At 53.4% G+C, this 26,719-nt stretch overlaps 1 protein-coding gene across 1 annotated transcript in view; it reads right to left on the bottom strand.

Moving 5' to 3' along the window:
• Positions 1–3,616: 3,616 nt before the first annotated feature.
• The window catches only part of GALNT16 (polypeptide N-acetylgalactosaminyltransferase 16), a 92,125-nt gene continuing 69,022 nt past the window's right edge, over positions 3,617–26,719 (bottom strand). Inside the window, exons 9-16 of the mRNA XM_025870478.2 lie at positions 25,345–25,429; positions 24,942–25,045; positions 19,512–19,638; positions 18,131–18,223; positions 16,422–16,505; positions 9,830–9,971; positions 8,942–9,064; positions 3,617–6,044 (exon numbers count right to left, since the gene is read on the bottom strand). Of these exons, the coding sequence (XP_025726263.2) occupies positions 5,907–6,044; positions 8,942–9,064; positions 9,830–9,971; positions 16,422–16,505; positions 18,131–18,223; positions 19,512–19,638; positions 24,942–25,045; positions 25,345–25,429 (896 nt within the window). The 3' untranslated portion in view covers positions 3,617–5,906. The remainder of the gene's footprint in view (positions 6,045–8,941; positions 9,065–9,829; positions 9,972–16,421; positions 16,506–18,130; positions 18,224–19,511; positions 19,639–24,941; positions 25,046–25,344; positions 25,430–26,719) is intronic.

The following is a 26,719-nucleotide window of genomic DNA, read 5'->3' as shown; positions in this document are numbered from 1 at the left end:
CACACACACACACACACACACACACACACACACACACACACACACCCCCGCCGGAGAACAAGGCTCTGGAGGCTCTGGAGATCAGTCATCCCGGGGGTGAGGGACGCCCTTGCCAATGTCAGTGGCTGTGTCTGAGAGTGCTATGGGGCCTATGGGCCACCCACACTTCAGCAAGCTGCCTCTAACCCAGCTGGGGGCTTCAGCTGGGGGCTGCCTCTGACTCAGGTGGTGGGGAGAGGCCCCAGGGGAGACTAAGCAACCACGACTGGAGACACTTCTCTCCTGATCCTGGACCCAGAACCCCAAACTCTCCTGCCAGCCCTGGTTTCTTGTTCAAATGAGGGTGTCCTAGCTGGGGGCATCTGTCTGTCACTGCTCCCCTCGGGAGCCAGTTCTGGCTCAGACATCCAGCTCCTACATCCTTTTGCTGGTAAGGAGCGTGGGAGTGGCCTTCTTTCCCCTTGGCTTCTCCCGCTCACAGTGAGGTCAAGTACTGTAGTACTTGGTGCAGAGCTGGGGCTCATCCTTAGTATCCCCTGCATGGCTCCCCCTCCCTGGGCCCCAGGTCTGCCTCATGCTTCAGAGGGTCGCAGACTCCAGGTGAATCTGGATCACCTCGGCCACGGACACACATGGAAATTCGGAGTCAGCAGGTCTGGGGGAGAGCCTGGGGACAAACATGCCTACGGGCACCTTGAGCTGATTGCCCCAGCTTATCTGGGGGCTGAAGCTTGAGAGACACTTATTTGAAAGACAAATTGTTGAGAGACAGGCTTTGTTTTCAGATGGTTGAATGGATCAGAGGTAACCTGAATCAAGGAGGAAGGAGAGAACAAGTCTTTCTGGAACTCCACCTGGTCATTTGTATTCCTTGTCTCCAGATAAGAATCATCCAGTTCTCCTGGTCCCCATCCTTTCCTCTGCCCTCACCAAAGAAGACTGAGCCCTGGAGGAATGGTCATTAGCTCAAGAAGGACAGGGTTTATCTGTTTGGGTTTAAACGGCTGCCATACCTTCCTTCCAGAATCCTTCTATGATTACAGACTGGTCTACATCCCCACGGTGCTGTGTGCACTGAGGTGACAAGCCATGTAGTACTTGGTGCAGTATGCACAATGACAGGCCATTCCACGGTACCTGCTGAGCCACCAGCCCGGCTAGCATTCTAGCTCCCACCAGGCCTCATCCGGCCCACCCTCCACCCAGCCGAGGCAGGCGTTGCCCAGAGGGTCATGAGCAGCTGTCCTGGAAGCACCAGGACTCCTGGCCCCCAACCCACAGCAAGAGGCCCCTCCTTGCTGCTGCCATATCTCCTGCCTTTCCTGTGGCTTTTATCATGTGGTATCACAGGGACCTCTTTCTTTGTCCATGTCTCCTGCTAGAATGTCCTTAAGGGCAGAGACAATTTCTGTTTTATATGTGTGTCACCACCCCTGGTAAAGTGCCTAGTACGTAGCAGGCACTCCAAAAATGTTTATTAATAGTGGCACGGGGGCGCCTGGGGGGCTCAGATGGTTGGGCGACTGCCTTCGGCTCAGGTCATGATCCCAGGGTCCTGAGATCGAGTCCCGCATCGGGCTCCCTGCTCCTTGGGAGCCTGCTTCTCCCTCTGCCTCTCTCTCTCTCTCTCTCTCTCTCTCTCTCTCATGAATAAATAAAAATCTAAAAAAAAAAAAATAGTGGCACGAATGCATGTTTACTAGGCTTTTAGAGAGATGCTTTGCACACGAGAAATAAATCATTCCTCACAAAATCCCTCCAGGGCTCGAAGTGACCCCTTCCTCCAGGTGAGGAACCCAAGGCTGAGAGATGATGTAAGAGACTCAAGACCACATGGCCAGTAAGTGACAGAGTGAGGACAGCCTGGCTGACGAGGGCCCTGGGATCCACACTCTGTCTACCCACTTCCTCGCACTTCATGGGGTCGAGTCCCAAGGCAGAGGGCTGTCCTCAGATGGCTCTGGAACCTCCACCCTCCTGCTGACCCACACAGCCTGGCTGCAGGCCCAGGAGAGGGCGGCCCCCACCTGCCTCACCTGAGCTCTTTGCCCAGCCGTGAAGACCTTTTAAGATGAGAAGCTGCCTGAACCCCTCCCTCCCTCCCTCTGGAGGAAACAGACCCAACCATGGCAGGGACACACCAAGGACGGTGGGAACACTGTCGGGAATGAAGCTGTGGGTCACGAACTGTAGCTTTTCTTTTCCAGGTTTCCTATTCTGTTCTCTTGGTGGGCGAGGATCACACCGCGCCCAGTGATGGAAGATTCTCCGCAGGCCTGGGGGTGCTGGTCCCCTTGGAAGACAGGTGTTGCCCATGTTATTTCTCCCAACTGCAGTTGGAGAGCCCTCTCCTGAGGGGTGTGGGGCTGAGCCACTGGGAAAACTGAAGGCAAGTCACAGAGGCCCAGGGATGGAGGCACTCCTCCCTGCTGGATAAACGGGAGGCTGGCCTCATGCCCATGTCCCTCCTGCCCTCCCCACCCATGCACTCTTCGAGACTTTTCTGCTGTGTTCTGTAAGTCCCTAAGGGCCAGCCGGAGAGTTTCTGCCAACCCCTCCAGGAGCTGGCTAAAGGCTCACAGTCTTATTTTCCAGAAAAAAAGAAAGGGGGGGTGGAAGAGAAAAATGGGCCTCCGAGAGGTAGGTTTGGAGGAGGGCAAAAGAGCATGACTCAGGAGAAGCAGCACCAGAGCCCTTGGAGGCTGGGAAGGAAAACAGAGGGAATGTGGAGAGCCGGCCCAGCGTGGCCAGCGCCCTAAGAAGGAGGTGGGCAGTGGGGTGTGCTCCTTGAGAGGACGGACAGAGACTACAGCCGGAGTCTTCTGCAGTAAATTGTTCCCTGTGCCCAGTTAGCCCAAGCTGGGCTCTGCAGCCACACTGTGCGCTTGGAACTGTCACCAGCTAGGGGCATGGTGGCCAGAAGTTCTGGGAACCCCTGAGATGGAAGTGGGGGGTGGGGGCAGAAATGGCTGCGTGCAGGAAAGGTGCGCACTGGCCTGCCCACCACTGTTCATATGTGCACCGAAGCAGCGTTTATTTTTACCTGGGTAGGTTCAGCTTCTGATCATAGGAGTGGTGGGGGCTTTCCACTGGTTTCCATGGAAACGTTAGGCACAGCATCTGCTACCCAATCAACAAGGCTAGGCTGATGGGACTCTTTCTGGAGTTAGTTTGCTGTTCCTACCCAGGAAGATGTCCCACCTGCATTTTCCCACTGCCTTTTTGTGTGGTAGAGGCGGGGAAGGGCAGTTCTGGGGGGTCAGGGCTATCACCCAGGGAAGGAGAGAGGGTTGGCAAAAGGCAAGCATTTGGAAAAGCCCCGTGGTTTCCACTTCAAAGCCGCAGTAGGGTCCCACGATGAGGCCACAGAGCCAGAGTGGGGCTCTGGTCCCAGCCCGCCCCAGCAGCAGGGACACCTGCTAGTCCCCCAGAGCTGCCAGCCTGTCATCCGGGACACCCTGGGGTACCGTGGGGCATGTAGGCCGAGGAGCAAGCTGTCAGGTACAGGAGGGGTGAGACCCGAGCGCTTTCAGTTTGTTTTATAGCATCGAGGCCCCAGCTTGCCCACACGGCAGGGGAGGGTGGCTTCGGGGTGAGAAAGGCACGGGTGCACGTGTATGGGTGAGAAGTGGTTTTATTCCAGGTGCACGTTTCATAAAGACGAGGCCCCTCAGGGACGGCAGCGAGTGGCACATGCTTTGGTCAAGAAGAGGAAAAGCAAGAGCAGAGCAGGGCCGAGTCCCACCACGAAGGACGGCGGACAGGTGTAGTAGGCCCACGGGTAAGGGAGGGGTGTCTGACAGGTGCAGCTGGCCCACAGGGAAGGGAGGGGCGGTGGACAGGTGCAGTGGGCCCACGGGGAAGGGAGGGGCGTCTGACAGGTGCAGTGGGCCCACGGGGAAGGGAGGGGTGTCTGACAGGTGCAGCTGGCCCACAGGGAAGGGAGGGGCGGTGGACAGCTGCAGTGGGCCCACGGGGAAGGGAGGGGTGTCTGACAGGTGCAGTGGGGCCACGGGGAAGGGAGGGGCGGCGGACAGGTGCAGTGGGCCCACAGGGAAGGCAGGGACGTCTGACAGCTGCAGTCGGCCCACAGGGAAGGGAGGGGCTCTCAGGCTTCTCTGAGCAGCAGCCCCCTTACACTCAGTGAGGGAAGCTGTGCCCCCCCATCCCCAAGGGGCCACGCTGCAGGGGGGTTGGGGGGGACAGGCACAACAGAGAAGGGGGTGGAGGAAACACGGTGACAGAGGACGGGAGATGGGGCCCCCGGGGGGCCAAGGGCCCTGTGCTGGGGCCCAGGAGCACTGCTTGAGCGCCTGGTGAGAGCCAGGGGGTGAGGAAGCTACTGAGGCCCCCCATGGCAGGGCTGCTGGCCTGAGGGCCCATGGAGGAGCAGGAACCAGCAATCTAGGCTCACCAGGAAGGGAGAAGGTACATGGCAGCTCAGCCCGGTGGTTGCTCCAGGCCAGAGCAGAGGTGCAGACCCTTTGGGGATCAGGGACCTCTGCAAGAAGCTGGGGTGATCCATGGACCCTCTCCCCAGGAAAATGCACATCTGCACACACATGCACGATTTGGGGGGACAATTTCAGGAGAGTCCCGGGCCCTCTGGAATCCACGAACTCCCTAGAGGTCCCAGGCGGATTTGCTTTGGGAGGGAGATGCCCAGGGGTCCTTATACCCCTGGTCTTTTGCCAAAGATCACCCTGCCTGAGCCACTAGGGCTGGGGAAGAGGAAATGGGGAATAGCAGAAGCGTTTCCAAGACCAGGCCATGGGCCCAGTGGCCGTGAGAAGGAACTGGGTTTCTCCACACAAACAGGAGCCGCCAGCCAGCCTCCCCGCTCACTGTGGGAACTGACCCTCTCAGGCCTCCCTCCTGCAGCAGGGAGGGGTGAGGATGAGGCTTAGCCTCCCGGACTTACTCCCTAATGTCTTAGGGAATGTTTAGCTCCAGAAGGGAGGTCCTGTTCTTACCAGCTACTTCACCACCATAATGCTGTATTTACGGAGACAAAGGCTTTTGAGAAGGCAGGAGCCAAAGTCTGAACGAGGATGGGGTTGCTCCAGGGTGCATGGTGGTTGCCCGCCCACACGGGGTCATCACCATGGGCCCGGGAAGAGCAGACAGGGCACCAGCTGGTCTTTAGGCCCAAGGAAAGGGGTCTTGGCCTGACACATGGCCAAACGGAAGCGGGATCTGTTTAATAAACTGGGTCCCAAGGCTGCCCCTGAAGACCCCGTTGCAGCCTCTTGCTAGGAACGTGGAGGCCAGAGCGCTGGGCGCGATGCGCGGGGACTGACACAGCTTGGGAAGAACTATGGGTTGTCCGGAAGAGACTAATTCTTTTGGGGCTCTGCTGCTTTTCCATCCATGTCCTTCTGCAAATTACCCATCCCTTGCTCCAGATCCTATCCCTCCCACGCTCAACCCAGCACCCGCCTGGGACAGGCCACGGAGCTTCTCACCTCCTTCTTGTTCTCCATCTGCCTTCATGCTGCACCCCCTCGGCGGGCCCTCAGCCTCCCCATCCATGCTGCCCACATTGTCCCTTCGTGCCGGCCCCACAGCTAGGCCCTGTGACCCAGCAGGGGCCCTGGGAGGGTGAAGGGAAGGGGACAAAGGGCCGGGGGGGGGGGGCTGCCCAGTCTCCACCCAGCAGCAGTCCAGCATCCTGCCCGTCTCCTCTTCTGGGGCAGGGCCGGGCTGGCAGCCGGAGCATCAGGGCCTGCCCCCCTGTGCCCGCCCCGAACAAGCTTTGGGGAGCTGTGTGTCGTGGCAGGGGTGTTTGCTGATGATTCCGGCGGAAATGTGAGGAGATGGGGACGGCCTGCTTTACACTCCCCCACCCTAACCCGCTTCCAGTCCCAAAGTCTCATGCAAAAGGTACGGGAGGCCCCAGGCTACCGTCATGTGTGCGGCGATAGCTGCCACTGCTGGGCGGGGGCGTCGGCCTGGCACTTGCTGGTCACCAGCTGGGCGGGCTTGGCCTCCAGGCAGAGGCCGCTGACCGAGTGCTGGATGAAAGAGGCTTTTCTCCTCCATCTCTGGCAGGGAGGACGGGGGAGAAAACAATAATTAACAATCATAATAATTCACATCAATGTAAGTGGCCTGAATACCCCTCGGATACCCCCCCTCACTTAAGGCAGACTATGTCCCCTACATAAGAGCTCCCCAACCCCACACGCAGTCTTAAACCCCTTCCCTTCTGAGGCACTCCTGCTTCCACAGTCCAGCAGAAGGAAGATCAGAGGCCCATCGGCTGAATGAATCTGACCCGGGGCTGTATTTTGTTTGGCCTGCACAGTGTCTGTTTAAAATGTGGCTTCGTGGGGCGCCTGCGTGGCTCAGTCGTTAAGCGCCTGCCTTTGGCTCGGGTCATGGTCCCGGGGTCCTGGGATCGAGCCCCACATTGGGCTCCCTGCTCCGCGGGAAGCCTGCTTCTCCCTCTCCCACTCCCCCTGCTGGTGTTCCCGCTCTCACTGTGTCTCTCTCTGTCAAATTAAAAAAAAAAAAAAAATCTTAAAAGAAAATAAAATAAAATTTGGCTTCCTTGTCACATGAAAATCTGGGTTTCTAGCTTCCCTTTAGACATGGGCCAGTTTCTTATACGGCCCGGAGCAGTTGGGGCTGAGAAGTGGGGCTCTTGCTCTCCATTTACCAAGATCCTGCCCAGGACAGCACACCCCACCCCTGCAGCACACCCCATCCCTCCCTGCTGGCACATTGAGTCTGCGGGTCCTGGCTTAGTGCGTCTTTTGCTTCTTCAAACAAGATTTTCTCTCCCCACAGCTCTGAGCTTCCGGCCTGGCCTCTAACCAGGCAGCAGGTGACCAAGGGCTGTAAGGGGGATCCAGCCACTATGTCTGCAGCGATGAGGAATAAGACCAGCAGGATGGTGGGAGGCCTGGGGTCCCCATCACAATCTCCTCCTGAGCCTCCTCTTCGCCGGGCTTGAGGAAGGGGAAAAGAGGTGTTCCCGTGGAACATTTGGAGATGCCTGGGTGGAGGAAGGTGGTGTCCTTTGGAACACTCAGGAGAAGGGCTGAGAGGCTGGCCATGCTCCCCCGCCCTGGGCATCGCTGGACCCCGTCCTCCTTTCTGCCTGTGGCCAACAGGAGCCGTACCTTCCTGAGAACAGGCAGGGGCCCAACGCAGTGGTATTTATGAAGGGTGAGTGCGCGGATGAGTGAAGAGATCACCCGATCGCTGAAGGTGCTCCCTAAACCACGGGATTCTCACTTCTCACCCATGCCATCGAGCACTCTCCCGGCCACTCAGGCCTGGGCCTGGACAGAGAAACAGCACCCCTCACGGCACCCTCCTATCTCCTCAGCCTCCGTTCCTGCAGGCACCTTGCAAGGCCGGCAGGAAGGAGACTGAGGCTCAGAGGGGTGAGGGGTGGCGGGGCTGGGGTCTGCTGACTACAGCCCACTGGCTCCAGGACACAGAGCCTCTCGGATCCATGACGCCCAGTGGCCGTGGGAGCCAAAGGGAGACCAAGAAGCAAGGCTTAGCTTTGAGAAGGCACCAGCAGTGGGAGACCCACTCATCCTATTCTCCGGGAGGAGAGGGCCCGGGGGCCAGGGTGCCGCTGGGGACCTGGCAGGACTTGCAGGAGCAGATTAGACAGAGCTCGAGAGAATTAAGTGAGTGGTGGCTCCCCCAGGAGCTACTTCCTGGGGGCTCAAAGCCTGACCCTTGGAGAGGTCTGCTGCCCCCAGTGAAGAAGAGCCTGAGGACATCCCTCATTGCAGGGCAGGGGCGGAGGTAGCAGGACAAACTTCCTCTGCCAATCAGAAACACCTCAGAAGTGTCCAGCAGGGCCAGCAAGCAGATCCTGGCACACAATTCACACACACACACACACACACACACACACACACACACACACACACACGCATGCACGCACTCAGAGGCTGGAGGGAGGGGATCTGGCTGCTTTTCCAGAATGGTGTAGCCAATTGCCAGTCATCCCTAAAGAAAGAGCTGACCCAGGCAAACAGGAAAAGGGTGGGAGGAAAGGCCAGGCGCTCTCCTCGGCCCTGCACTGTCCAGCCGGCCGGCCAGGGTCAGGCACGGGGACGGCTACCGGGGTGTGTGGGCAGGGGAAGGGCTGGAGGAGACCTCTGGACTTTGTGTTCCATCCCTCGGGCAGAGCGGCTCCTCCCCCCCCCCCCCCCCCCGGAAGGGAGCTGAGCTGACTCTGCCACTGGCTGATGCTGACCCTGGGCAAGTGATGTCCTCTCTCGGAACATCGGTTTCTTCCTCGGCCAGAGGGCCTGGCCTGTCTCCCAGGATTCATGGAGACAGGGCGGCTGAGTGTTTGACAAATGGAAAAGGTAGTGCTCATGGGAGGCTGTCGTGCCAGCTTGGAAATCGGTGTGTCTGGGTCTCACTTTCCCGGCAGCCACAGACAAGAAATACTTACCGAGCACCTACTATGTTCTGGGTTAAGACCGTGGGCTTAGGGGTCACACTGACCTGGGTTTGAATCTCGGCTCTACCCCTTCCCAGCTGTGTTTTATCTGACCCCTGTTTCTTAAATTCAGCAAGCCTCGGTTGACTCACCTGTAAAATGGGGAGGGGACGAGGGCCCAAATCCCTGGGTTGCACGAGGATAAGATGAGATGGTCTATGTAAAACTCCTATCACTGGCTCTTGGTAAAAGGCAGCTCAAGTTTGGCTGCGGTGGTTGTCGGGGGCTAGGGACACAAGACAGCCCCTGTCCTCGTGTCACCCACAGGCTGGCAGGACGGACATGTAACCATATTTACTTGAAGAAGTGCTTCCTCATGAGCACAACAGACTTGACCTTGCCGCTGACTTGGAGGGATCCTCACTCTGGAGGGCTTATTTGAGTCCATCTGTTTCAACCCAGGGCTCCCGTGCCAGGAGCTGCCACTCAGCCTGCACATCCCCGGGGGGTGAGGAGACTCACCTGCCTGCCTTCTCTCAGGTTGCACCCCTGCAGTAGGACCAGGGAGCCTGGGGTGATGGACGTGGAGGCTGCAGTCAGGCACTTCCCCTGCTGCTGGATGAGATGGTCGCTGAACAGCCACGCCTAGAAGACAGGGACGTGAAGGGCCGAGTCCAAGTGTGCGGTGAGGGATGGGGAGGAGGGTAGGCAGGTTATAAAACAAATACCGTGTATGTTGGCAGAATTTTCTACAAATAACAAGAGTGAGTATATGGGTATTCACTGTATTGTTCTTTCAACTTTTCTGTATGTTTGAAAGTTTTCGTAATAAAAGGATGGGGGGCAGCATAGCTGGAGCTGGCTGGAGGGCAACCAAGGATGTACCAAGGGATGCCAAGGTGGGGGGACAGGGAGAGACAGGGTGCAGGACCAGGGCAGCTAGGGGATCTCTACGACCTACTCTTGTTGTGGCATGAGTGCAGTGACCCTCATATGTGGCACACGCACATACACACAGGAGTCTTGGATGCCCTGCTGTCCGTGATACACGCTGACCACAGCTGCATCCCAGGAGAGAACCGGGTGCCGTCTGGGTAACATTTCTCCCTCAGCAAGGAGAAAGTGGGTGGTGCCCCGAGGGCAACTGTGGGACAGGTGGGAAAAGGGACGAGAATGTGGCAGAAGCAGACCCAAGGAGCAGCGTGAGGGGACAGTGTACACGTACACGTTCCTGGGAGAGCGGGTTTGTGGAGGGTGCAAGCAGAGAGAAAATGAGAATGAGCCAAGGGAAGCCCCCTCCCCCACTCCAGGACAATGACCCAGGCTCCTTTCCCCCTCCCCCACTCCTGGACAATGACCCAGGCTCCTTTCCCCCTCCTGATTCTGACCTCGAGGCCCTAAGCAGCTTACCTGGGGTGCTGGGGGGTTCTTGGCAGACCCTCTGCAGATGCCCATTCCAAGCAGGAAGTTCCCAGCTGAGTCCTGGCCCTGGGATTCTAGGCAATTAACCCCTTGCTTAATGATGCCGGGGAGCACTTCCTTCACGGGGACTCTGAGAGAAAATGGAGTGGTTCAGGCTTGTCCTCTGCCCTCTCTAGGCTTACTCACCCCTCAGCCAGAGGCAGTGCTCGGTCAGCTCCCCGGGCACCATGCTCGTGCGTGGTCTCGGTCTCACGGGAAGGGGCCCTGGGGAGCAGCCCTAGCCAGCAGGGGCAGGGACGGGGGAAAGAGCAGGATGCCTCTGGGAAGACTGAGCCTCACCCCACCGGGTCTGAGCCCTAGGGGCAGCCCTGGAGGCCAAGCCTGGGGGGACCCTGGGAAAAGAGCTCAGACCAGAAAGCCAAGGCTCCCCAGTCTAGAGAGAAGAAAACCTGGGGAGAGACTGGGGTCTAAGTATGGACTCGATAGGACATCTCAAAATGACAGGGAAAAGGTCACTTTGGAGAGATAAATTTCAAACCCACAAATAGGAAAATGTGTTCAATCTCACTAATGATTAAAGAAATACATATTAGAGAGTTACCACTGTTTACAATACATATGTGCATAACATATAATATGTAATAAATATGTATTATTTCTATATATTTACTTATATAAAATATATCATATATATCATATTATATCAACACCAATCAATATCAATCCCCAGTGTTGGCAATAGCTATGGGAGCAGATCTTCTCATACTCTATGGGTGGGAGCATAAATTGGCCCAACAGTTCTGGAGGGCAATGTGGCTTTATGTACCCAAAGCTTTAAAAATGTGCACACATAGATAAAAGGGGTTAAGAGGTACAAACTTCCAGTTATAAAATAAGTCACAGAGATGAAAAGTCCAGCATAGGGAACATAGTCAATAATACTGTAATAACGTCGTACGGTGACAGGTGGTGACTACACTTATCATGGGGAGCACTGCATAATGTAGAGGATTGTTGAATCACTATGTTGTACACCTGAAATGAATACAACATTGTACGTCAGTTGTATTTCAATAATAAAAAGCACACAAAAAATAATGTGCATACATTTGACCTAACAATCTCAATCCTACTTCTGGGAATTTGTTATCTTGCGGCAATAATTTTGGATGTTTGCAGAGTGATTGGTTATACTGAAAAAATAGATATCCAACAACAGGGGATGGGCTAAATAAATACTGATTCATCTGTAGGATGGAAAGCCCCATAGCCATTAAAAATGACTCCAAACGAGTAACTGATAGCATGGAAAAATGTTTATAACATACTGTTAAATAAAACAGGTGTTTCAAAATATTATTTAAAAATTTATATTTTTTAAATAATAATGCTTATTATTATTTAAAATATGCTTAAACACACATCTCTCTCTCTCTCTCTCTCTCTCACACACACACACACACACACACACACACACGACACATTGTCTTATTTTGTGGGTAATAAACCCAAGGAGGCTGCTGGCCCCAGCTGATGCAGGCTTGTATTCTTGGGTTTAGAAGGTCATACACCCTCTTGGGTTATGTCCCCACGGCATGATGGGGCTCAGAGTCTGGTCATGTGCCTAATCTTATATTTATTGTGCCTAAATATTTATTTATTTGACAGAGAGAGACACAGCGAGAGAGGGAACACAAGCAGGGGGAGTGGGAGAGGGAAAAGCAGGCTCTCCTCCAAGCAGGCAGCCCAATGTGGGGCTCCATCCCAGGACCCTGGGATCATGACCTGAGCCGAAGGCAGGCGCTTAACGACTGAGCCACCCAGGCGCCCCCATGTGCCTAATCTTAACCACCTCTTGTTACCTCTGTCCAAAGAGAACCTAGGTGGGCTGGGGAGCGGGGGCATCATAACACTTCTGGCATTCTTTGATCTCAACCAAACCAGGTCTTCCTCGAGGCTGATTGGAAGCCCCCAGAACCCCCAACCATGACCCACTCTCACAGAGCCTTGGGAAGACATCTTCACTTTCTCTTGCACACTCCTGGAAGGAGTGTGTACCCCTCCAGGCCCCTCTTGAGAGTTTGCATAATTCTAGACCACAGGTTGAAAACTGCTGGCCCCCAAGCTGAATATGGCCCCAAACGCATTTTTTTTAGCTTAAAAGGTCATCTTTATTGGTTTCTTATTGCCTCACAGAGCATCAGGATCAATCCCTCCTGGGAATATGGCATTTGAAGAGATAAATACTTATTTTGCCCCCAACTTGTCAGTAGAGGGAAGTTTAATAAAAATAGTAATATAATAACAATAATGACTATGATCAATAATAAAATGCCCCCTATGATCCCCTAACACACAGGTGGTTGAAGCTATGAACAAAAGGACCACCTCCCCTTTGTGGGAAGGGCCAACCACGCCAAGCCCCTCCCCAGAGAGAAAGGCCCCTGTAAGCGGTGCTCCCCTCCCGGCCCCGTAGGCTCTCTGCTCCTCCTTACTCCTCCTTTATCCCTCTCCTTCTCCTCTGGATGCCTCTCCCCTCCTGCCAATCACTAACACTGCTTCTTCTACTTCCTTTCCTTCCCCTTCTCTCTCCCACTTCCTTCACCTGCTTCCTCCCTCCTCCTGTCTATCCTCCTTTCCTTTGAAAAAAATATATATGTTTTTATTTTTTAAGTAATCTCTACACCCAACATGGGCTTGAACTCATAACCCCGAGATGAAGAGTCACATGCTCTATTGACTACGCCAGCCAGGCGCCCCATCCTCCTTTCCTTTGGATCAGATGTCGTCTTTCCTATCTTGACCCTGAGCAGAGACCATGATATGCCCCAACTAGGCCTCGCCTAGAGGCTGGACAGTCCATAGCCAAGACCCCGGATTGCTCCCTGAGGCCCAGCCCTTCTCCACCCCTCATCCTGACTCTTGCTTCCAGGTTTTCTGAGGCTTGGCACTGGAAAGGAGAGCTTTGGCATAATCCCCCCGGACTCCAGGGCAGATGGGCCCCAGGGCAGAAAGGGGGCCATTCTATTCCCAGTAGCTAGCACAGATATGGGCTGGGAGCAGAAGAGAGGCAGAATAAGGGCTGGGAGTCAGGGCCCCCAGGTCCTGGGTACCCAGAGCAGCCTCTGAGTCACTCTCCCACCCAGGCCCTCCATGAGTCCGAGTTTCCACACAACCCTGAGCCAGCGGGAGCATGGCATTCCTCAAGCTCTTTGCTCGTTCCTGTCTCTCTGTCCTGGGATCGGGGTGGGCCCTGCCAGAGGGTGTCAATGGGAGCCCTCTGATTCAGGGGCCGGGGGAGGCTCCAGCCTCAAACACATTTTGTCTGACCTGCATGGTGTGGTCGTCGTTGTTTTTAGCTAATTGGCAATATTAAAAATCTGAAGGTTACACAAAGAAATCTGGATCCAGCTTCTTTTGAGAAAATGGGAAGATCAGGCCCCACTGAGCTCGCCTTCCAGCGAGGCACTCAAGGCACTAACACGTGGTCGGGGGGGAAGGGCTTTTGCATCCCAGTTGGCCATGGTCCCCACAACTCCCTTGTGCCTCATTGTTGCCCACGAGATTGGTTTGCCTCACCCGTCTGATCACTGTAGGATTTGAATTTGTAACCGCTACCCAGAGGCGAGGGTGTTGGGATGCAGAGTCCACCCCCTCTGCTTCATCCAGAGGCAGCCTGTTCTATTGTCCCTCTCTATGGGGATGAGACACCTGCTGAGGCCCCTTAGCCGGCTCAGGAATGCAGCCCAGGCTGTTCCAGATCCTTCCGTATGTTTTCTCTCCCTGCCCCCTGTCCTGAGGGAGATGTTCAGGGTGGTCAGCTTTCAGCACGGAGGTGGGCACTGTCCATGTGCGGCCACAGCCATTGGCACAAAGGCCTGCCCATTGATGCTTATGGGGGAGATGCGGGGCTTCGGCAACAATCTCCAAACTGGATGTGGCTCGTGAGGTGTCTGTGTGGCCCCAGACCCGGGGGCCACTGGGATGGTCGTCTCCACCACCCTCCCCGGCTTCCTGGCTGAGCCGGCTCCGCTACATCTGCATCTGCTTCCCTCTCCGTGGGCCTCCTCCCAGCGGGGCTGCCATTAGCCCTTACCGATGCCTCTGTAGAAACAGCAAAAGCATCCCTTCCTCAAGACATTTTACTTCCATCTGTTAGAAAACTGTCATGATATACTGGTTTTGTTAGGAGACTTTTACTGCCATCTGCCAGGAAGTGTTATAATAAATGGACAATACCCACTGTGTGATTAGCACCCTGGCAAATGTGGTGTGCGCAGCTTGCCCCGTTCCTGACCGTCCTACTAAAAGTACTAGATCAGTGGTTGTTGAGGCCAGCTGCAGACCTCTGATCTGTGGCGGACGGAGCGGTCCTGGGACTACAGGCAGGCCTAGGAAAGCAGGGACCTCTCCCTCGGCCTCCTCAGTCTCCCCACCGACCGTCTGCAAGTGGGGGCCAACCATTAGGAACCCCTGTTTGGAGGAAAGCTTGGCATACAGATGTCCTTCCTAACCAACGACCGGAGTCACTGCTGGCCCCTCACCCCGAGGACTGAGGCAGAACTGGAAGAGCAGACTGGGGATGAGCAACCTGGGCAGGAATGAGGTGCACAGTTTCTATCTTACGGACAAAAGATAGTTTTTTAAAACCTCTGGACAGTGCCAGAACAAACGGAAGACGATTCATGCTCCTCCTTTCACATAGCTGGTTACATCCACTCTCCTGTCTTGTGATGGATCCAGGTTTCTGATAGGTATAAAATACTCTTTCCTTTCGGTCCTCAGGGGATGACATGGGACACTGTGCATGCAGATTGGGTGTGGAGAGGAGAGACCTATTCCTGGTCCTCCCTGGTGCCTCCCACAGGCAGCCCAGCTTCTGCCTGAGGCCTAGAACCTGGGTCTCCGTCCCCATGTTGCCTGAACTCCGACAGGATGAAAAGAAACGGCTGCTTTTTCCCTCAGAAATGACACGTCTGAATGCAACTATCCCCTTAAAAGTGGCCACTGGAGAAAGTGGTCCATTTATTATACTTTTATAAGTTAATGTTCTTTCCCTCCACAGCCATCATCTGGGGAGCTGGTTCATCCAGGCCGCTAACTCTTTTCGAGGATGCTGATGTTGCTTAAATTGTTTCGAAATTCCTTGAAACTCGCTCCCAGAATCAGTTTACTCTTGATACTTGTTTCAGTCCTGGTCACGCTCTCTCAGGGACCCAGGATCACCTTATCTGGGAGGGATCGCCTTCTTCACTGGACTTGGTGACAACCTAACTATGGCTGTTTTCCAAAAACCAAAGCCGCCCTCAAAGAACAGAGATTTGCCTTTTTCGAGGACATGCAGGCTCTGAGGGGTGGAGTGTTCTGGAAAGCCTCAGCACCATCCTTGGGAGAGAGCTGCCAGTGATGGAATAACCCGTTCCCTAAGGTGACAGCTATTGAAAGAAGAATGCTAATTTCCAAGTTATTACTATTGAGGCTTATTGACTATGCAATTTATTCAGTTAAAGATATTTATCGAGTGCCCGTTTTGGGACAGGCCCTGTTCTAGGGGCCGGAGATCAAACAGCGAACAAAGCAGATCCGCACCTCTACCCTCATGGAGCTTACTGTCACGTGGGGCGGGGAGGGGCAATAACGAAATGAACTGGCCACATAGGCGCTGGATGGCGAGCGTGGAACTGGGGATGCTGGGGTAGGGGGTGCTCTGCAAACAGAGACTGGGGAGGCGCCCTCCCCCCACCCCCAAAAGGGGACATTTGAGTCAAGACCTGAGGAGGGGAGGCCAGGAGCCATGTGGATAAAAAGGATTTTGAAATGAGAAAAAATGAAGCCTCACTGCCCTGCGCCAGCCTTAGGCCGGGAGCTCACGCGCGCACACGCAGATGCAGCCTCACGCCCAGGCCGGGAGCTCGCGCGCACACGCAGATGCAGCCTCACGCCCAGGCCGGGAGCTCACGTGCGCACACGCAGATGCAGCCTCACCCCCCGCCCCGGAGCTCACGCGCGCACACGCGGATGCACCCTCACCCCCAGCTCACACCCCTTCTTCATCCCGCTTCCAGTTTGTCAGAGCAAACGTTTCCCCATGGCTTTGCATGGCTTTATGATTGCAATCGTAATGGACGCGTAGTATTTGTTTGGATCCACGTGTTGAGATTCACTAAACCCACCCCTTACTACTAGTTATCTCTAGATTTTTCACAGCAGCAGAGAAGTCTACACTGAATGAACATCTCTTGTCAATAGTTTTTTGCTTTGGTTGCTTTATTTCCTGAGGATAAACTCCCAGAAGGGAGAGAACAGAGTCAAAAGGGATGAGTCTTTATTTCTGCGGCTTTTGCTACATAATGCAGCGTTGTCTCCCTATGGGGACAATGCCCATTCCTGGCTCTATGACCCAGTCTGTTAAAAGTTTGGTTCCTGCCACATCTCACTTTTAACTCCTTCCCATTCCCCCCAGAGCCTTCACCTGAAGATTCAACGCCGACAGCTAGAAAGAACCAGACTGCCCAAGATGGGGAGATCTCAGGGTGGCCCCCCACCCAGGCCAGATGCACAAGCTGAGGGCTGCACTCACGTGAGCTCTGGGTAGACGTTATCCAGGTACCAGCGGAAGGACTTGCAGTTCATCTTCTTCCTCTGCTCGATCCGCGTGGCTACACTGGAAGAGAAGGGAAGGCTCAGGCTTTGGCAAGTGGGCACAAGGAAGAAGCCCCAGGAGACTGGTCCCCTCTTTCCGCCAGGAGCTGTCCCAGCCTGCCCTCCAGCCGTGGCCACCTGCCACAAATCCTTCTCTGACCTGCAAGATCACCCCAGGTCTCCTGGCCATTCCTCATTTCTTTCCTCAAATTCCTGCTCACCTTCCAGGATCAGTGCAGCCCACCGGGGCCCTGCTTGACTCTGGCTTCTCACACCTTGAGACCTCAGCACACCCCTAGCTGGTCCTTAAGCAGAGCTTTAAGTTTTCCTTTCTTGCATTCCAATTTTAGCAGAAAGAATCTAACAAGAAAAGCACACTTTAAAGGTCTTTCAGGAATTTTGGCAAATGAGAACCCTCTGATGTGCCTGTGGACGCCAGTTTGACCTCCCCAGTGTCCTCAGCTACCCTGACGGGAATGGCCACTGACAGATGACCCCCCACCGTCTCTCTGAGCCTCAGTTTCTCCACCAGTAAACATGACCACCTATCCCAGACGGTTTTCAGAGAATCAAATGAATTAAGAGAACATAAGAGCCTAGCACAGGGTAGGTCTTCAGTAAAGGTCAGTTCACCATGAAAAGAAATAGTCAGAGATGTAGCTTTTTTTTTTTTTAAAGGGATATAGATATGAATAAACAGAGGGAAGAATATTCAGAGATGATCACTAATGTTTTTAGTCTTCTGACCACAATCTTTTTTTTTAAAGATTTTATTTATTTATTTGAGACAGAGAGAATGAGAGAGAGAGCACATGAGAGGGGGGAGGGTCAGAGGGAGAAGCAGACTCCCTGCTGAGCAGGGAGCCCGACGCGGGACTCGATCCTGGGACTCCAGGATCATGACCTGAGCTCAAGGCAGTTGCTTAACCAACTGAGCCACCCAGGCGCCCTTCTGACCATAATCTTAAGAAATAAATGTATCTTACATTGTGGTCGAGTATTCCCATGTGCATATATAGCTACACACATACACATATGACTGAAAGAAATTTCACCAAACAATACTTAGCTTTAACTGCAATCAACTGTTCTTTTCTATTCGCTCTGTTCCAATCTATCGCGTTCTCTATCATTTTTTTTTAAATGCCGGTCACGACCCATGAAATTGATTTCATAACCAATCTACATTTTGAAAATGCTTAACTAGACTGTCGTCATACCAGCCCAGGACAGGAAAACAGGCTAACAGGTCCCAGGCGTATTTTGAACAGCAGGGGGTGGCGGCCAAACCCCAAGGGTTTTCTGCAGACAGCCTGGCCCTGACTACTCCCACAGCTGTCCTTCTCCCTGCAGGCAGCTGGTGAACGGGCAGCTCATCTTCAGCAGCAAGCCTTCTCTGGTTGTTTCTCCCAGAAACAACCTCAAGGCTGTGTGCTCCTCAAGGACCCAGTCCTGTCTCACATTGCGTATCCTACCAGAACCCCCCACGCCCAAGAGTCCAGCGGGGAGGGGCTCAGTTACCAAGGAGACTGTGCGTGCTTTTCTGGCGTCCACACCATTTTGTGTTTTGTTCTGGTTGTGCTAACGCGGGTGGAGGGAGGCAAACAGGGCTGGCGGCGGGGGGGGGGGGGGGGGGTGTGTGCCCACCTGCCAAAGGCCTTCCCGATGGCCGAGGGCCGGGCCTCGTAGTAATACTGCTTGTATTCGTCCATCCACACCTCTGCAGTGCGCTTGGTGTTCCTAAAAGGGGAAGAAGGAATAAAATAAAGTCACCAGGGAGGTGATAGAGTTAGGATCAAGATCAGCTCTGTGCAGTACAGGGTGATGAGAATCTTGGGAATGTATGCAAAGTAATATGATTTGGGGTGGTATAAATGAGTACGATCCATTAACATCCATCAGCTCATTGTCTTTACATGAGCTTTACACTGCACTGGAGGACTCTATTCTGCCAAAATGCTTGCATGTGGGCAAAAGGGACATGGACCAAATATTTGTTTACTAAAACAAGGGTGAAGACCTGAATGCCCATCAATAGGAGAATAATGGCCCCTACCCTTATATGATGGAGTACAGGCCGTGGTTCGCACTGGCACAGAAGGAAGTCTACCACTTAGGGTAGAGGGGCAGAAAAGCAAGCTGCAGGCAGAATACACAGCGTGACCCCATTTATGTAAAAACACAAAGTTATGGTGTGTGTGCTTCTCTCTACATGAACTGCATATATGAAAAGGAGTTAAAAGGCCTGAAATGACAGACCAGAAATCGATAGTCACAGTAGCTACTTTTGGAGAGACAAGTGGGGTAAGAGTCAGGTTGGGTAAAAGGGACTTTTGCTTGTTCCTCTGTATATGATATAAAGGGTAAAAACACATATACGTCCAGATGTGTATATGTAATATATACTGGTACAGTTTTTGCATTTTACAGTGAACATATATATTACTTTTATAATTACAAAAACAAAAAAAATGGGGTGGGGGAAGCAAACCGAAATAATAAGCCATTCAATTAGCTAGACTGGGGAGCCACTGTGGCAAACAAGGAAGCGTGGGCCTGACAAGCAAAAGAACTGTCCTCAAAGGGGGTGCTCGGGACCCTCTTCCCCTTCCACCCCCACCAGGAGCGTGGGTGATGGCTGGACCCCAGGGCCAAGCGCACCCTGTGGCTGGGGACATGGATGGGCAGATGCTGAACAAGTCAGGCTCAGGACACGGCATCCGTGACCAGAACCTGGGGCCCAGTGAGTGGAGGGTCCAGATAGTCCAGTTAGTGATTGGGCCGGCTTTCCAAGAAGCTCATGGACAGAGAGTCAAGACAAGGGAGGTCTGGTGCCAACACTCTCCATTTCACCCTCCCACCCCTCAAGGTACCTGGAATCCCAGAACTGGCAGGAACAAATGGGGAAACTGAGGCCCAGAAAGGGGGTGCAGCTGCCCAAAGCCGGAGGAGTAACCGACAGGGTTGGTGGGGTCTAGGACCTAGGTGTCCTGACTCCTAGCCTGGTGCTCTTTGCATTGTGACCTACCTGATGTAGGTGAGGGCATTGCCCTCAGGGAAGTTGTAGGGATGCCGTTTCCTGAAGACGTGGCCCACCCGGCTGCAGGGCACGATCTCCAAGCTCCCACCGCACATCCACACCCTGAAGGAGAGCTCTGCAGGAGATGGGGGCCGTCAGGAGGGAAGAGCCTCTGGCAAGTCCCCCCGGAGTGAAGGTGGGAAGGAGCTATGCTTCCTCGCCCTCACCCCTGGTGTCTCCTTGGAGGCACAGGCGGGGCTCAGGGTTCCTGGGCCCATCTACATGGGACGTGCCCATCCTTGCACACGTTCCTGAATGTTCACTCCATGAATGTGCACACCCCTGCCCCCCACCACACACGCCCCCCTCCACACACCCCAATCCCCACCTTACCCCACACACACCCTCTCCATATACACCACATACACACACCCTTCATATACACCCCGCCCCACACAACCCCCTCCACACGTACCACACACACACACCACACACACCCCTCCACACACATCTCTACACACATACACCCCTCCACACACATCTCCTACCTACACACCACATACACACATACCACATACACACACACCACACATACCCCTCCACACACATCTCCTACACACACACCACACACACATACCACACACATCTCTACACACACACACCCCTCCACACACATCTCCTACCTACACACCACATACACACATACCACATACACACACACCACACATACCCCTCCACACACATCTCCTACACACACACCACACACACATACCACACACATCTCTACACACACACACCCCTCCACACACATCTCCTACCTACACACCACATACACACATACCACCCACACCCCTTCACACACATCTCCTACACACACACCACACACACATATACACCCTCCACACACATACCACATACACACATACCACTTACACACACACACCACACACACACACACCCTCCACGTACACCTCCTCTACACACACACCACACACACACACTACACAAACCCCTCCACACACATCCCTTCCACACACCCCACCCCACACACACCATGCACATACCCCCCCCACACACACACATACCCTCCATTGCCAACCCCTTACACACTGCCCGCATCTGAGCCCTGGAAGAGCAGTGGGGAAAGCACTGAAGCAACACCAAGGCCATGAGGAGAAGGAAAATTGAATCAAATGCAGCATCATTTCCAGCCTCCAACTAGAAAGCCCCATCCAGACATTGCTAAGGAAGAAGGCATTTGCTCATCAGTCAGCTCTGGGAATCCACGAGGCTGGGAATACCAGCTACCAACCAGGCCACAGGCCTCTCCAGCTGGTGTCTTTCTGGCTCCAGACCTCCCTCTTGGCACAGGAGGTCTCCATTTACAGGCTACCACTGGCCCTCTTGAGACATGCTTCCTTTTGATAGTGGTGGGGATGCTGAATGAGCTTCTGCAGGACTGTGAGCGACTGAAGGGCAGGGAGATGCAAGTAGCCATTCTGCTTCCTAGAGGGGGCCATCACAAACGGCCCGCTCTGTTCTCCACTCAACTATTGTCACTTCTGGCAAGGACCCACTGTGGTGGCTGGCTGAACCTCTCATAATCTCTTCTGATTACCCTTTCATATGAACCCTACAGTTGGACAGACACCCTGTGACATTAAAACACCTCCTTCCTGTCCCAGAAAATACACAACCCTTGTTTTTTGTTTGTTTTGTTTTGTTTTTAATTAAAAAAAAAAAAAAGACCATTTTCTCATGAGTTCCAGCCTCGGTCCCTCTTCCCACTCCCCAGCTGGCTGTACAGACACTCATGGTCCCTGGCCAGGCCTGGGGGTTCTCACCTGGCGCAGCTCATCGGGGCCCACCCCCCACCCCCCAGTGACTAATGCCCACCTCGTCCAGCCTGTGTGCGGCAGACAGCTTCCAGACGTGGGCCAGGGGCCAGGGCTGGACACGTGCCATAGCAGGGCTGGCCATGTTGATGGGCTTCCCTAGGTCGGCCTGCAGACTGCCAGGCTTGTGTCCCTTCTCCTGGGAAGAGCTCTGCAGCTGGGTCAGCAAGTGAGATTTAGAACTAGGGGCAGACCTGGGGGACAGAAGAGCTGCATTCTGGTTCCATTTCTACCAGACTAACTTGGTTACACTAATAAGCCACTTCATCCCACCAGCCTGCCCTGTCCATACTGTTCTTGGCATTACCCACAACACGGTCACGAGCAGTAACTGTCACCCATTTACTGAGCCCTTAACATGTGCCATGCTCTATAACCCAGGTCTAATGCTCACAGCAAGCATGTGAAGCTGGTATTATCATCCTCGTGTTTTGTTTGTTTTCATTTTTAAGAAAATTATTTATTCTTTTTAAGTAGGCTCCATGCCTAACATGGGGCTCAAACTCATGACCCTGAGGTCAAGAGTCGCATGCTTTACCAACTGAGCCAGCCAGGTGCCCCGTCCCCATATTTTTAATCAGGACTGGGAAGCTCAAACATGGTAACCTCTCCAAGATCACCCAAATACTCTTGCAGAATTATAATGTCAAGTTCACATTTTGTCCAGCAAGCTGCACTGTTTGAACCAGACTCCTTAGTTCATTCAGCAAAATTTTATTGGGCACCTGCTAATTATGTGTCATACACTGTTCTAGAATCCTTACACACCCACGGGTAGGTGATGGGAACTCACTAAAATAAGGAACAAAGATGTAAGTCGACAAGAAGCTGAGTGAAATGCGTCGTCTATCCGATGGTATTAAGTGCAATGGAGACAAAGCAGGAAGGGGCTGAAGGGCGCCAGTGGAGCTGGGGTGGGCTACAGTTTTAATCTGATTGGGAAGTTCTCCAGCAAAAGGGGACATTTGAGCTCAGACCTGAAGGAGGGGAGGAAGCAAGTCATGTGGCTTTTGGGGGAGAAGCATTTCAGGCAGAAGGATCCGCAAGGACAAAGTTGTAGAGGCTGGAGTGGGCGGCACGTTCCGGGACCGCAAGGAGGCCTGGTGGAGGCGGCTGCGGGGTGGAGTGAGGCCGGGGGGAGGGGAGAGGCAGGAGATGGGGGCAGAGCTGGGGGTGTGCCGTGGGGGGAGGGCAGATGGCATGAAGACTGTGGGCTTTGCTCTCAGTGATGTGACAGAGTCCCTGCGGGGTCGTGAGCAGAGGACCGACATGATCTGACTACCTTTTAAAAGGACCTCTAACGGGAATCCCAAGGTTTTCACATTGGCCACCTCCACTTACAGTGGCCTCTGGGGCTCTCTGAGGGGACACAGGAATGAGTCTCAGTTTAGGCATCTTCCTTCCTTCAACAAAAGAATGAAATGAAAGGCCCAAACCCACCAGCAACAGAGCTCTCCTGGCTCAAAACTGCTCCCAGCAGCTGAATGTCTGAGCACCACGGCTAGTTTAGAAATTTCTTTGACTTTCTTCTAAGCAATAAAACCCTTCCCAGAAACACTCTGTGGTTCACCTTTCAAGTTCCCCAACCACTGAGCCCTCGCCTCAGGCACAATTTGAAGTTAGACATTTGATCATTTACTTGTTTCTCTGTAAATTACCAGCTGTAAAAAAAAAAAAAAAGAAAAAAAAAAAAGAAAAAAGAAAAAATCTCCTGGATGCAGGAGACACCATTCGTTTCCCAGTCCTCTGAGTCTGTACAGGAAGCCCGCTTTGCCAAAGCTCCCTTCAGGCTGAGACTGAGGGCACACAGGAGGTCACCTGGGCCCAGAACATGCGAAAGATCAGAATGGAAGGGTCAGTGCACCTCAGTTCCCAGAATTTACTTCTTCAAATGCCTGTCTGCAAATGGTTTCCAAGAGTAAGTTATAAAGGCGAGAACATTCCACGCCTGTTTCCACTCCAGTTGGTTTTGAGTTAGGATCAGACCTGTTATAAGCCCCACTGCTGGGGCGCCTGGGTGGCTCAGTCGTTAAGCATCCGCCTTCAGCTCAGGTCATGATCCCAGCGTCCTGGAATCGAGCCCCGCATCGCAGCATCATCGGGCTCCCTGCTCGGCGGGGAGCCTGCTTCCCCCTCCCCTCCCCACTCACGCTCTCTTGCTATCTCTGTTGCTATCTCTGTCTCTCTCAAATAAATAAATAAAATCTTTAAGAAAAAAAAAAAAACAAGCCCCACTGCTCATCTGTGTCCCAATCAGGGAGAGAGAAGAAAGACCTGCTCCTCACCTCTCAGAAACACAGAACTTGCTTTGACAAATTCTTGCTTTGACAAAACACACCTCACAACACTGAAGTGGCTCTGGTTGGGGCACTACGCACACCTGTCAGATGTGGAGCTTCCTGATTGAAATCTGGAAGGCAGCGTCTATCTCAGTTTTCCCACCTGTCAAATGGGTGAGATACCACCAGCCGTATTTACTTCGCAAGAAACGTGGTGAGGATGAAGAAGGAAACAAAGGGCTCTGCAAAGAACAGGAGACCCCCGGATCGCTCCCCATCCTTCGCCCTGCTCCTCACCGTGTGGGCTGCACTGTTGGCTTCCTTCCTGCGGGCTGGCAGGCTCCGTCAGAGCGGAGAGGGGGAGAGCGAGGGTGGGTATTTATCCCCCGACACCCTCTGCCTGGGTGCTGTGGGCTGGCTGCAGGTCCCCCAAGACCACAGCTCCTGTCAGGGAGCACTCCCTCTCCGTCTTTCAGACCTAGGGGTGGCCACACCTCACAGCAGTCACCAGCCCAGCCCAGGACTGCGCTCTCCCTGCGGCTCCCTGTATCTCGCCCACACCGTGTGGACCGTCTCTTTAGTAAAGCCCCTTATATTACCCATGTCGGCTGATCCACTGTAGCAGGCCTTTATCTAACCAAACCTCGCTGATGACCCTGGGAGCTCGCTGGGCTCTTCCCTTTCCTGCTGGAGCTAGAGGGATCCCCCAGCCCGGTCAGTAATGATAATGGCCGCCAGCAGCATGCCACATGTTTTAACTCATCTCTTATTTGGTACTCATACCGGCCTCTTGAGGAAATGGAGGCTTCGGGAGGCTTTAACTTGCCCAGGGCCAAACGGCTTGTAGGTGGTAGGGCCAGGACTTGCACCCAGGCCATTTGCCCCCATTCTTACATTTAACCACCAAACTCCGCTGCACCCCCCACCCCTGGCTTTTCTGGAAGAGAATCCGCTGTGGTAGTTAAAGCTGCAGCCCCGGTTACAGTCTGTATGTTCCTCCACACACACGTCTAACCATGTGACCACAGGCCCCCCCCTGACCACCTAAATCTTTGTTTACTAGCTGTGTGTCTCTGGGCCAATTACTTAGCCTCTCTGTGCCTCAGCTTCTTTATTGGTAAAATGGAAATACAATAGTACTTAGCTCGGAGAGTTGCGAGGATTAAATGAATGCATACATGTGTAGAACAGGGCCTTATGCATAGAATTCGCTCGAGTAGGGTTATCCATTATTGTTGTTACTGTTATTGTTATTTCCAACTTACCAAAATTCTCTCCACCCCAGATGTCCATCTGGGCATCATACTTTCCCAAGTGGTTAAACCAGGACTTGTCGATCACAAAGATTCCTCCAGCTATGACAGGAGTCCTGGGAGCAAGGAGAGGAAAGAGGCAACCCATGAGCTGGAGAAGCTGGGAACCCTTCTAGATGGCCCCAGAACCCCAGGTCATTTGCCCCAGAATCCCCCGCTTGCAGAGTCACAGGGGCAGGACATCCAGCAACTCCCTGACCTCTGTCCTCTCTGTCCCTGCGACCCAGAACCGAATCAGCACTTAGATAGTGCTCCCTCAGGAGCAGCAGCAACTGAAACGGCCCCCCCAGTGGCCTCCCAGGCCCCCTGACCCAAGGAAGGGAGGGGTCTCTGCAGAGCCTGCGGCAGCACTGACCTTATGGGCTTGGTGGGGTCGGTCCGGGCAATCTTCTGCTCAAGAGGGATCTGCTCCCACTTGAAATGCAGGCTCCAGTCAAATCCTAAGGGGCAGAGTGGGGTGAGGACGGAGCTCAGGGCAGAGCTGCTGCAGCCCTCAGTCTCCCTTGATCAGAGCCCAGCTCGCAGAGGGCCCTGGGCAATTCATGCAGTCATTCCTCCACTCAGAACAAGACAGGTCCCTGCCCTCATTGATCTACTGGGTAGGACAGAGACTACAAAAATAAATCAATAAAACGATAATCTGCTAGTCAAAGGTGAAAAGTGCTAGAAAGAAAAAGAAAAGAGAGGTGTTCGTACTATTCTAGTAATGGTAGTCAGGAAAGGCTCTCAGGGCGCCTGGGTGGCTCAGTTGGTTAAGCGACTGCCTTCGGCTCAGGTCATGATCCTGGAGTGCCGGGATCGAGTCCCACATCAGGCTCCCTGCTTAGCAGGGAGTCTGCTTCTCCCTCTGACCCTTCCACCTCTCATGTGCTCTCTCTCTCTCTCTCTCTCTCATTCTCTCTCTTTCAAATAAATAAATAAATAAAATCTTAAAAAAAAAAAAAAGGAAAGGCTCTCTAAAGAGGTCACATTTGACCTGAATGAAGGACTAATCCATGCAGATATCTGGGGAAATGGGATTCCAGGCTGGGAGAACAGCAAGTGCAAAGGCCCTGAGGTGATTTCCCAAAGGAGACATGCCTGGCTCTCTTCGGAACCCCACTCAACTCCAAGATCGAAGTAATAGCTGTTTCCATTTTTTGGAAGTCTGGGCCCCAAAAAGGAAAACCACTCTGCCCACTAGCTCCTAGCAACAGATTCTCTAGTGCAGCCTGTCCAATAGAACTTTCTGCAATGATGGAAATGTTCTATATCTGTACTGACTATCCAGTATGGTAGACACTAGCCACATGGGGTGATTGAGCACTTGAAATGTGGCTAGTGCCAGTTAGGAAGTGAATTAGAATTTTATTTAATTGTAATTTAAATATAAATAGCCAAATATGGCTACTATATTGGACAGCACGGCTAAAAAGTCTAGACCAGAGCTGTCCAAAAGAAATATGATGCAAGCCAGAAATTCAAGCTACATATGTAAATTTTTCTAGTAGCCATATCAAAAAGAACATATGAAATTAATTTGAACAATATATATATATATTTTTTTTAAGATTTTATTTATTTATTTGACAGAGAGATAGAGAGCACAAGTAGGCAGAGTGGCAGGCAGAGGGAGAGGGAGAAGCAGGCTCTCCGCTGAGCAGGGAGCCGGACATGGGGCTCGATCCCAGGACCCTGGGATCATGACCTGAGCCGAAGGCAGCCGCTTAACCGACTGAGCCACCCAGGCG

This window comes from Callorhinus ursinus, unplaced genomic scaffold, assembly GCF_003265705.2.
Source record: "Callorhinus ursinus isolate GAN/ISIS: 27379988/994484 unplaced genomic scaffold, GSC_fseal_2.0 scaffold8, whole genome shotgun sequence".
Classification (NCBI taxonomy): domain Eukaryota; kingdom Metazoa; phylum Chordata; class Mammalia; order Carnivora; family Otariidae; genus Callorhinus; species Callorhinus ursinus.
This window is presented reverse-complemented; position numbering and strand designations above follow the sequence as displayed.